The sequence below is a fragment of the Triticum aestivum genome, chromosome 5B (assembly GCF_018294505.1).
Source record: "Triticum aestivum cultivar Chinese Spring chromosome 5B, IWGSC CS RefSeq v2.1, whole genome shotgun sequence".
Lineage (NCBI taxonomy): Eukaryota > Viridiplantae > Streptophyta > Magnoliopsida > Poales > Poaceae > Triticum > Triticum aestivum.
In genome coordinates this window covers 713,290,973-713,303,875 of record NC_057807.1, presented here as the reverse complement: position 1 = coordinate 713,303,875, position 12,903 = coordinate 713,290,973, and the positions used below count along the sequence as shown (strand labels likewise).

At 43.4% G+C, this 12,903-nt stretch overlaps 1 protein-coding gene across 1 annotated transcript; it reads right to left on the bottom strand.

The window, feature by feature from the left end:
* Positions 1-234: 234 nt before the first annotated feature.
* Positions 235-7,971, bottom strand: LOC123114502 (COP1-interacting protein 7). The gene is made up of 13 exons (XM_044535994.1): positions 7,523-7,971; positions 7,057-7,236; positions 6,829-6,949; positions 6,691-6,733; positions 6,044-6,096; positions 5,878-5,939; positions 5,415-5,567; positions 4,819-5,015; positions 2,929-4,436; positions 1,415-2,362; positions 820-1,195; positions 682-738; positions 235-523 (listed from the first exon to the last, which is right to left on the bottom strand). Exons 1-13 carry the CDS (start codon positions 7,579-7,581, stop codon positions 465-467), a joined length of 3,816 nt encoding a protein of 1,271 aa, XP_044391929.1. The 5' UTR covers positions 7,582-7,971; the 3' UTR covers positions 235-464.
* Positions 7,972-12,903: the final 4,932 nt, after the last annotated feature.

Sequence of the window (12,903 nt, the reverse complement as noted above, 5' to 3'; positions counted from 1 at the left end):
TTGGAATATTTGCTCTTCCTATTCGCAAGTACTCCCTCCGCCCCATAATGTTTTTTTGATTGTTGCGGAGTTCAAAAATGTTTTTTTTAACTACTACTCCCTCCATCCAAAAAAGCTTGGAAAAAAGGGCGTAAAAATTCATGAAAGTAATTCTTCACCGTATATATATGATCATATATACACCAGAACTAATACGCCGCTTTTCAGATCAATACGATCCGATCCACAAGTATATGCGAGCAAGAGTTGATGTGTAGATTGTAATACAATGTAAAGGACAGATCACACATACTGCTTACAAACAACACAGGACCAGCGTACAGTGCAAGTATATATATACGAAATAGTATGCACGTACGTATGTATTTACTAGAAGAAATCAACAAACTAATAATCTCAATCGATACCCAATCAAGCTGTTGGCCGGCCTCATCAACAACAACAAAAATAGTACAAGAAAATCCTCACAGCACGACCACCTTGTTCTTGCGGAACGGCGCCAGCAGGGAGAAGGACCGAGAAGCTGCATTTTTAAAGTAGACATGTACATTTATCTCATTTCATTTTCGCCCAAACAAACTAGATTTATACTACTGTTCGGGGACAAAACTAACTTATTCTAGTTTCATCACTGAGCAATTCTCTTATATATGAATCTTATATGCATGGTGATGTTCTAACCTTTGTATGAAGAGCCCGCGGAGTCGTCTTGCGAAATGAGGTTTTTCAGCATCGAACCTGGATGAAACATGAAGTGCGGTTAGTTACAGCAATGAGCGACCGCTTGCAATAGTGTATAATCTCAGATTTATTGATTACCATCTCCTGCAGGGGCTTCGTCGACCGACGATGCATCGGAATCCATCGTTGAGGTGTGGCTCTTCTTGCCGAATTTCAGCAGTTTCCTGAAGCCTTTCGGTTCTTTGCTTCGAGGCTTGCCATTTTCTCCATGTGTCTCCTCGGCTGAGACTGCATATGCAGCAGGCTCAGGCACGCGTGCCCTCACGCTCGCTGCGCGCGCAAGTGTCTCGGGTTCCTGCGCAGGTAACGAGTGGTGGTTGTAAGCAGGAGTCTTGCTTGAAGCATCCTCCAATGATGTTACCCTGGCAAAAGGGGCCTCATAAGGTTTCTCCTCCATCGGAGCCAACGGGGCTGGTTTCTCAAGCTCATCCTTCTTGTACTCAGGCACATCCACCTAGCCATAACAAGCAGTAATTCTCTTATCAATGTCGTCTGAATTAACAAATCTAAAAGCAATGTTTGATTTAACAGCGTGGGAATAGCATTGCATTTTTCCGCACATATAATCTGAGCTAAAAAGTACTTAATGAAGAGAAACAGCAAAACAGATACCCCAAAGAACACAGCATATGGTAAATGAACAGGGGAAGTATTAGTGTTGAATCATACATACCTCGTAGGAATTCAACTGGCTGTCAGATGCATGGATGGTAGGATTTGCATCTTCAGGAAGATCAACGGGAGAAGGTGGAGCCCTGATGGCAACATACTCCTGCTCCAGACTGGGATAGTCCATTCGGTCATCGCTGCGAGTTTCGCTCTCCGCACTTCTTCCAGGAGGTAGAACAACAGGAGGCGTAGAGACCACTTCGTTTTCAAGCATCACGACGGTCTTCTCAACCACCACATTGTCATCACTGCTGCTTACCCTGGAAACTTTACCGTTGGACGATTTCTTTCCATCTCTACTTTCTGAAGTAGCATGTGCTTTAGGTCCAACACGTGGCGCCTCTTTTGCTACTTTAGCCGCCGCCTTGTTCTTCACAACGACAGCGGCAGGGGTTCGGGGGGATTTGACTTTCAGCTCTGGTAGGGCTGCCGACTTGGTCTCGTCGAGCTGCATTATAGCGGAGATTTTCTTGGTCTGCACATCTTCCGGCAACGGCAAGCTTCTTCTCCGCGGGTGATCCGCGCTCGCTGACTTGGGATTCGAAGGATGGTCAGTCGAAGCATTGCTTTTAGGTTCAGCAAGCTTCTTCAATCGCTCAATCGACGATTCAGTTCTGCCACTTTTCTCCTTTTTGATCTCAGCCAGTGATGAGGTTGACTTGCTCACTGCACTTGAGCTGTCACCGCCGAGTTTGCTTGCTTTGGCTGTTTTGTGAGGATCACTCCCTGGGGTACTGCTTCTGGCAGGAATAATTTTTCTTAGAGGCGAAGAGGATCCTGGTTCAGCGTCAGTGAACTTGGAACTCTTGTGGGTACTGGGAGAAACCTTTGGAGAAGGTTTTGCTTTAGCTTGCGGCGGTGTTGATATTGGATTAGATGCGCCACTTCTTGCAGCAATCCTCTTTTGCCTCTCTTGCTTAAGCCTTTCGAGCCGTTTAATCTGTTCTGCTTCCTGAAAATACGAGAAAAACACAGGTTTGAGCAATCCAGCAGAAAATTACAATTCTTTTGCGGTAACTGATATTAAGAAGAAACCTATCAAAAGAACAAGCGAGGGCATGCCATTTTTTTTTACATTAAAATTATCTTATAGCAAACAGTTAAAAGATTCTTGGAAAACAAAAAATAGGAGAACACCAGACCAGAAAATTCGAACTAAGAGCTCATACTACCTCGAGCAAAAAGTATCTCATCTTGACAAGTTGGTATCAGTTTGTTAATATTAGTCATTTTGGCTATACCAATAACAGGGGCAGGAAACAATGTGTCTAAAAGGCATTTAAGCCTTGGTCTGTGCATGGAGGGTGGAGGGAGAGGGGGTTAATATTTTGCCGTACCAAAAGATATACTCTAGCACTCTGTTTGTATATAGATTCAACTTAGTCATTTAAGATAAGCGACAAGCTCCAAAGGAGGATACTAAAAGATGAGTTAATTAAGTCTCGTGAGGTATAAATCACAGATAGAAGAAACGAATAAACCATTCAATGGGTAAAATGGAAAGTAATGCATCAATACCAGCTCCTTCTTTTCCTTTTGTAGGCCCGCTTTATACGCGCGTAGGTTTTGTGCACGTTTCTGCGCATCAGTTAGTGGGCCTTTGGGCGCTGACAGTCTCCTTGCTGAGGCATCCTTCCTTCTTTTATCCAAACCCTCCTGTGAACCTCTAAGCTTCTTGACTTTTGCTGGCATCTTTCCTTCATCGTCGACGCAAGCTGATAAATCCTCTGCATTTGCATCTTCAACGCCGACGTCAGGATGAATCTGCATGTGGCTATCATAGTCCATTGATGGATCATATCCAAATGAAACATCTTCAAAGCCACGCTCTGGCATCAATTCATCTGGCTCATAGAAAAGTTCACCTCCAGCCTTGGCATCCGATGTTTTCTGAACACTTGTGCCAAGCTCAGCATCTATGTCAATGGCAGTACGGCCGTCAGCTCCAAGGTTATCATGTGAGTTGGAGGTAACAGGTATCATGGACTCATCCACACCGTGTACATTCTTCTTCTCCTCCAGAGTGGGTCTCTTGTAATGCCCCTCAGCAAGGGGGTCCAAGGAGCTCCCCCTGTCCATTGAGTTTTCATGTCCATAAACCATGAAGTCATCATTTGCCCCTCTTCTGTATCCCCCACCTCCGGCTTCTATCTCCTTCATGTCACCATCCACAAAGCTCCGACCTTCCCCAGACATCATAAGTTCATCACCAGACATCATCTGCCTGGCCCTAATTCTCCCATTGGCTGTGTTGAAAGGCATTCCATTTCGCTCATCGACATCAGCAGAACCCCGCTCGGATAAAAGAATAGGATCGCCCATATTTCCTGTGGTCTCTCTCCTCCTAGGTGGTGGTGGTGGCTCTCTTTCACTGGCGAACATATCCGCGTCATTATTATCTCTTGTCTTCTCTTCATCTCTGAGCAAGAAGTTCTGGAACGCATTCCAGTTTCCTTGATCTCCATCTTGCTGCCCATTAGACATTCCATCCTTGGTGTACTCATCTTCAGACTCAATGGTTTTCTTGCCCCCTTTTTTCTTCGAACTCGAGCGCTTATGATTCCTCTTGCTGGATTTCCTGTGTGAATCATCACTATCCTCTGATGACATATCTGAGCCTGAGTGTGACTCGCTCTCTGATGACCTGTGCTTCTTCTTTGATGTTACATTTACATTGCGTATGACAATTACATTCTTCTTGCCCGAGCGCTTGCCTTTTTTACTGGACTTGCGGCCATGAGAACTCTCCCTCTCTGAACCGCTTTGGTCGTCACTTTCATCATCGGAGTTGTCGAAGTCCTTGCTGTCTGCTGAGTGCTTCCTTGATGGTCTCCTCTCCGAGTGGTTGTACCTGGGATCATCTGTTGGGGGATAGGGAGGAGGGTAATATGGGTTTGCCCCAGGGTAGTATGGTGGCATGCCTTGCATGGGGTAAGGTGGATGCATTGCCCATGGTGGATATCCTGATTGATATGGGCCATGATGGTACTCATGGGGAGCTCCTGGGTGGTGATGTGACCTGTGATCTGTCAAGCAACGGAAAAACGATTCCTCAGATCCAAGTTCCCTCTCACAGTAAAACAAAGGAGAAACACAAATTAATTGTGCATGCGGATTGACAAAAGAAATGGTACAAATTCAATATGGCTGCACAATTACCAGGCAAAAGGGCCATTTCAAATTGGAAGAAAATTTGCCATGTAAAAATAAACAGAAGGCGGCTGTATATTAGGAATAATCTGGATCACAATGTTTAGATAACAAAAACTTAAAATAAAATGTGGCGGTATGGAAGAAATAAAGTGAACAATCATGCAGATAACAAAATCCGCTTATCAACTGCAAAGATATAAAATGCTAAACAAAGTGAGCATTTGGAAAGTAAGTTATGTCATGGCACCAACATACCAGCTTTAGCAGCATCTTCGCCATTTGTATCTCCATTAGAGACAGACATTGTTTCCTTATCTCCCATAAACATAATCCCAGAAGCATTGAAGGGAGGAAATTCAGAGCGTGTAGACATTGTTTCGGGTTCAACGTCAATCCACTGTCCAGTCTCATGTTTTTGCCTCCACAAATCAATGAACTGTGTGCATGCCTTCCTATAAATTGATAGCGAACACCAACGAAGTTAGCGCTTATGCACTCACAGAAATTACTTAGATCTAACAGTTAAACATGGCAAGGAGATCAATCAATGGAGGTGTGTTCCAGTTGATCAAGAAAAGGTTCAAGTACAGTAGTAAAGTAAGACATGGACCAAGTACAGTTGTACAGCAATGGAACTGTGTGCATTATCTAGCATGATGTGCTAATTGTGCATTGCAATAACATTCAACAATCTGAAATGGCGTCGGAATTAGCATCAGAATGGAATGCAATAAGTTATGCAGTTATCATACGGAGTCGGCGCAAATTAATTATCTGCCTCAGGCTCACATTATCAATTATCCGATATATCAAGCATGATACTACTTTATTCATTAGAAGGCCGTACTTACATCAAGCGTGAAGCACCAAAACGCTCTGCGAACGAGATCAAATATATCAGGTTGTCTATATCAAACCCAGCAGCTAGAGCACGTGCAAAGGCCATAGCCTGCTCTTTACGTAAGACAGTCTTGCGAGTCTCCAGCACTCTGAGAAGCTGAACTCTGCAAAACATTGTAAAAATATATATTTCGATTAACACCTTACGAAGATGCGGATAAATACTTCTTCCAAGAAAGAAATTCCAAAAAATAAGACATCATCCGAAAAAGTGGAGATAAAGTAAACAAAGAGCTGAATTTTAGAATAGAATGAGTGTGAGCAATCGTTCATTAGATAAAAGCATATGTTACTCCACGAAAAAAAGAATTATGACGGTGCAGATTTTTTTCATATAAACAAGACAGAAATGTGAGATAAAACGTCTTCAAGGAAAACATCATGGAGAAAAAGGGGGCTTATGCATATAAATACTTTGAATGCTCCTCATGTACTCCGTCGTCATTCTGCAGTTGGGATGCTGGATGTGTGTCAGGCTGCCATTGATACAAGAACATCAGAGTTAATTATGATACCCTTTTACCATGACACACTTATTACAGAAAAAAAATGCAGTTGTAATTTATCCATACAACCTTACCTTGTACAGAACAAGTGCCTTATCACCATCAGCATTGTACCCTGTCTTGCCACCTGTAAAGGGACATGCCAGGTAAATTTACCAACGGAAAAAGGGACGCGAAATCATGTTCCAGTTCATCTATCATAAAAGAACATATATAATTCCCACAGAATCTTTTTATGTAGTTGCGAATTGTCCTGAAAACTTGCGCACTTAATGATGGTTAGATCCATCTTACAGAATAATCAGCTTCCAATATAAGTTAGGTAAAAAAGCAGAACACAATGCATAATAAACGCGAATAAAAGATAGGTCGTCAATCAAACATGACACATTGTCATTTCCCCTGTACAAGTACAGCCACCCTAATAATACTTTTAAGGCGTCCACTATCATGCACCTAACTTGCTAGCTAACTCAACAGCTGTGACTGATGGTACACCGCACCAAATTCTATAACTGATAGATAGATTCTAAAACAGCGGTGCGGTGCGGTCGGTCGCCATAGAAAAAGTTTCCGTGGTCCAAACTCAATGCAACGCACGGCAGAGGATTTTTTCGGTTACGGATAGGCATTGCCGAAGATTTGTTCGTGGATACTGTGAGTGCGCGACGCAACATTCAGAAATGAAATGAAATCGGTAGTATGTAACTATCTATTGTACCTTCCATGGAGGAGTCCACCGGCTTCCCATTATGGGCTTCTCCCTAACACAAAGGCATAGAAACAAGTCATCACTCACTCTGCAGTCAGTGTCAAGTAAGTATGAGTAGTACATTACAGATTACAATTGTGTACTTACAGATTTGAGTCCTAGATTTTCGTTGCTCTGGACGGCGATGGCGTCCTCGAGCTGCAGTATCTCGGACTCTATCGTGGTCACCCGCTCCAGGACCTCTGGCGTGCTCACGAAACGGACGAACCTGATGCCAACAAGAAAGAAGCAACCACGCAAATGAGCCACTAACACCGCCGCCGTCAGAAACTGGCAGACAAACACGAGACACCTACAGATAAAGACGAGACGAACCTCTCGAGGGTGCCCCTGGTGAACCATGGCGCGTCGGCCGCCGGATCCGGTTCGAGCAGGATGGTGTAGCCTCCCTTGGCAATCTGGTCCTGGGCGGCCTTGAGGTGGGCGACGAAGGGATTCAGCAGGCCGGAGGCGATCTTCTCCTTCCTCCCATTCGCTATCACAATCAAATCACACCTGCAATAAATAAAATAACAAAATAAAAAAGTGGGGGAGAAACATAAAAATCGCTGATGCCGCCGACAGAAGAACACACCAACACACAAAAAGGAAAAAGGAAAGGGGGTTGCAGATTGCAATGCGATATAGGAGTAGCAGTAATGAGAGCACAAATCCAGCGATAAGTAAGGTTGGATTGGATCTAGTGGTAGAAGTATAAGGGCAGTTGGGTGTAGCACAAGGAAAAGAGCAGAGCTTTGGTGGCGGCGCAGATCCGTATTGTATGGGAGGCATGGAAGGTTACCTGGTGCGGGTGGGGGTGAGCTGGAACGCCGCCGAGTCGAGGCGCGTCTCCGGCCTCATCGCCGCCGCCGTCGCCGTCGGTGGGCTTCAGTTGTGCAGATCTTGCGGCAGCCGACGGTGTTAGTAGAAGAAAAACGGCCAAGAAAAAGTGGGAATCTCCCTGCCCCTGGATTGGATGGGGGAGCAGGAGCAAATGCAAGGATCCAGAGGAAGAAGAAGAGGAATCAAGAAGAGAGATGGATGGATAGATAGATAGAGAGGATGGGATAAATATCAGAGGAGGGAAGGGTAAAATAAATAAATAAAATGGAGAGGGGGGAGGAAGAGAGTGCTTCTGCTCTGCTTCTGCTCCTGATTCTGATTAGTGAGAGAGAGGACTTTATATTTATTTAGAAGAAGAAATGGAGGATGTGCAGTCCATCTCCAAGACTTCAAGACTCCAAGCTGAAGCTGTTTGTTTGTTTGTTTGTTTGTTGAGGGTGAACTTCCTTGTACTAATGGCCCTTTAATCAGTGGTTTAAAGGGTGGGAACAAATCCAGTTGTGATTTTCGGCGGTTTTATTAGGATTTCAAGCTACTCCACTCCACTCCACTCCACTCCATTATTGTGAGATTAAAAAAAAGATCATTTATTTAGGTAGTTTAGATCAAGTGCCAACAACCTAAGATCGATCAGATGGCATTGGATTCCCCTAGACAGCCTGGGAAGGGAAATGGAATGGGAGCAAAACTACAAATCACCTCAGTCAGAGTGACAGACAAAATAATAAATGAGGAGCATGTGGCATGGCATATAAGCAATACTAGTACTACTACTAGTAGTAGTATACTACTACCAGATTACCAGGGAGGATGGAGGTTATGTTGGTAATTTTGACTGGTTAGCTGATTAAGTTGGTGAGATTATATAAGATTAAGGGAGGGAGAGCCCAGGAAGAAGCTTCATTTGCTTTGCTTGATGGCTGGCTTTAATTTGGTCCAGTGGTTTGGTTTTGATTGACAGCTAGATAGGTACTGGTAGATGCTCAACTATATTCTTTGCAGGCAGCATCAGTATTTAGTAGATGTGGATTTGCTTGCTCTTGCTGATGGAACAGTCAGATCCATCTATGGTTGCCACTGCAAGGGATCTGCATGACACCCTCATCCCAATTTCTGATTTAATTGGGTCTACATTATTCACTCATTTAGGAAGGCTGATTAATTAAGTTAAACAATGAGCCACTTCTCTGGCAGTGGCACCCACCCCATGTGAAGTCTGAACCTTTGACTGCTGGCATATCATCTGCAGTAACCAAGCAGTAGTACATACTCTAATAATTATGATGCCAAGTTGGGAGGCTAATTAATTCTTGTTAGCTTGATGGGTCAAGTGATGATGATGAAGAGGATGATCATGTCAGTCAAATCAAATCATGGAGGATGAGGCGGTGGTTGCCATCCTCCTCCTCCTCCATATTTATCTTCTTCTTCTTCTTCTTTCTTCTGTGTGTGTGCGAGTGCACACGTCCCTGGGGTTGGGCCCCACCTCTTTTCGAGATTGTGTTTTTTTGCTGTCACTTGCTAATTCTTGGCTGGCTCCGTCGGTGGCTCTATTTGTAACTAATTGCTTGCTTAATTAATTCTAGCTAGCGAGGGCCTAAGATAGTGAGGCCGTTTGCTAATTTTATTTTTATTTTCTACTCCCTCCGTTCGAAAATAGATGACCCAACTTTGTATTCAAGTTAGTATAAAGTTGAGTCATCTATTTTGGAGCAGAGGGAGTAGCTTTTAATTTGGAATTAACCACTGTATGTAGTCTCTCAGTGCTCCGCCGTGAGAGTCTTTATGAATTAGCTTGCTAACTTGGTTACAAGATGAGATTCTATCTTAATTAAACAAGATGCCACAATTATACAAACCATTGAAAGAACAGTGTTGCATCCTAATTAAACAAGATACTACTACAATTGTACAAACCACTGGGAGGACAGTGTTAGTGCCTCCTCTTCTCTTCTCCTAATTAATTGATTGCATGCATTTTATTGGATGGCATCTAATTCTAATCCGGCGGTTGATTGATTGATTGATTGGTTAACTGGTTGGTGAAGAAAGCAAACAATATCTTATGCCGTACATCAAACCTGCCATTTGATTGATTCCTTGCACATTTTAGTTTAGGCGCCCGTGCTGCCTAGCCTAGCTACTCAAATAGAAGCATCGTTTATACAAATCACTTATTGCACTGATAACTCTAAAAGCAATGTCATGCATGCTTGCTTGCATCAATTATTCCTTGTTTATCGCAATGTACCTTTTTTTGCGGGGTATCGCAATGTAGTACTATATAGCCAGCTGATATATATAGTTGACTAGCAAGAAAGCTCACAGTGCAATTATATCATGCAGTGTGTGCCACCTAAGGAAAAGATTATGTGCCACTACGATCAATGATGTGATGGGCGTGGCAGTACTAGTATCATGCTGTGATACAATATCATAGTGCAAACATGAGAAAATATACTGCCAAACAAATCATGTGCACAACTTCATATTGAGATTCTACAAGTTAACAAATAACATGGCACTATAATGCTATGAGAGGTCTTAGTATATACTCCTACAAGTGTGCGTTAGCTATGCATATTTAGTGTCTTGCTCGGTTTTCCCGCTAAGAACTCTCTTGTCGGTTATCTATGCAATTGAGATGCAAAGCCTTTTGAGTTTATAGACTCCGCTTGGAGGCTGGCATTCTTTTTTTTGCGGAACACACCACCACAAGTGTTTCGCTCTCGACGGGAATGTCGCCTCCCACTGAAAGAATATTCCACCTTTATGAGACACTAAAGTGTCAAACCTGGGTTTTGATCTCTGGTGGGCCAGTGGTATGACTGTCCTGTTGGATATATGAGCAATTTACCATATGATTTTATTAACAGAAATACTAGATAAAGCATGACTAATATAGCAGAGATTAAACAAGGCATGCGATCTGACAGAGAGAATGTAAATAGCATCAGCGTATATGAAGTAGAACCAAACATATTTAGAGCAGACACTAAAGCAAGAAACTATGGCAGAACCTCAAACAGAAAGAGTATGAACACGTACGGTACAGCAGCAGAAGCACTGGTCTTGGGATCGACATCCTTGCCAGCCATGTCGTCGAAGAGGTTGTCAACGTCGGGGAAAAGTCGTCGTTGGGGAAGTGGTCGTCGGTGTTCAGAGCGTCCATGATGAACCGGTCAGTAGTCGCGCAGAGCGCTCCCCAAAAACCTTATCACCCTTCTCCGTACAGGACTCGAAGAGGTGGGGTTTCGGAGGCCTACTGTCCCGACCTATGGTGCACGCTGCAAGCCGGGATGAGGAAGATCGTAGCAGTAGCTCAGAGATTGGAACTTGGTGCCGAGAGGGAGATGATCTTCTGGTGTGTCTCTCTGGAGAGGAGCGACCTCCCTTTTATAGGCACATGAGAAGGAGGTGAATAGCCATCGGCTCAGCTCATTCCCGCAACCCGCACTGTGTGTGTCGTGACGAGACGAGGCGGGCGGCGGGAGAGGAGCGCACGTGAATGTCTCTCTTGTTCTCATGCTCATACATGTGGGGAAACAACCTCTCTTATAAGGAGGTCCAACTTCCACCGACTAGCAATGTGGGACTAACTTTAGTTCCACCTCTTGCCTTGCACGAATGGACTGTGTGAGCCTCTAGGATTTATTATGAAATTCTGAAATTGCTATTGGGCTGGCCCAAAATAGAAAAAAATTCAGCAATCCCCCACCAGATCCTAGAGGCACACAAAATTTGCCTATGGTTCCATAACATTATTTTATATACCGGTACTGCAGTAGAGATTGTTAAGTTGAACTTCCACCTAGAACTCTATGCTACACTAGTAAGCAACTTGAACAGTGGACTGGGCCTTGAACTGCAAGTTTTCTGCGAATCTAGCTTCACACAAAGCCTTGACCAATACTAGGATACCGTGGGTCTTCCCCGCGGGTGGAGTTTATGCATCATACTCCAAGACCTTTCATGAGTTTACAAGAGAGCACCTTACTCTCATAGATTGCGACGTTTAACAATCAGACTCACATAGGTGTGTTCTTCAAAAGATGTTCTGCATGACAACATCTCTGCTTCAGTGAGCCACTTAGAACACATTAAGATATACATCAACATGTCATGCAGATTAGGAGAGTATTGCATCTTCATGGAGTGGTATTGTTAATAGTAAGGATACTCTCTTCTCAGTTGACCAACAGGTTGTCTTCCACATCTAATTCACGGGATCTCCTATCACATAGACTAGGTTATCACTATGAACAACTCATATTGTGGGTCTCATACCCATCTCCTTTGATGCATTATCTATCACATTACGTGATAGACCCTTAGTAAAAGGATCTGCCAAATTTCTAGACGTTTGAATATAATCCAATGCAATAATTTTTCATTTTTCTGAGAGACTTTAACCTTCTTTGAACGTGTCTTGATGACTTCATGTTATCCTTTGAGCTGCTCATTTTCGTGATCATAGTCTGATTGCCGTAGTTCATAAGGATACCCGATACATGTTTCTCAACAACAGGCAAGTCATTCAAGAGCCGACGAAGCCAACCTGCTTCGACCGTGGTTGTATCTAGTGATGTGAGTTCTGCTTCCATTGTTGAACTCGTTAAGATCGTCTGCTTGCAAGACTTCCAAGAAACAGCGCCACCTCCATGAGTGAATACATATCCGCTCGTGGCCTTTATCTCGTCAGCATCTGAGATCCAGTTTGAATCGCTATACCCTTCAAGCACCGTTGGGTACCAAGTGTAGTGAATTCCATAATTAGCAGTGCCTTTGAATATAATGCATAACTCTCTCTAGAGCTTTCCAATGATCATCTCACGGTTTGGAAACAAATCGGCTCAATTTGCTAACAGCAAAAGAGATGTCAGGTCTTGTAGCACTGACTAAATACATAAGAAAGCCAATGATCTGAGAATACTTCAGTTGATCTCTAGCAATTCTTCGGTTCTTTCAAAGCAGCACGATAGCATCATATGGTGTTGGAGAGGACTTGCAATCACTATAGCAAAGCGACTCAAGATCTTTTCCACATAGTGAGATTGAAGCAATGTAATTCCACCATCATCATCTCTCAACAACTTGATGTTTAGAATAACATCAGCCACTCCTAAATCTTTCATCTCAAAACAACGAGATAGGAAATCCTTGACCTCCTTAATAACATTCAGATTTGTTTCAAAAATCGGTATGTCATCAACATACAAGCAAAGGATAACTCCCTCGCCCCCACCATGGCGATAGTACACACATTTATTAGCTTCTTGACAACAAAGCCTGTAGATGTTAAAGTTATTTCAAACTTCTCATGCCACTACTTGGGTGCTT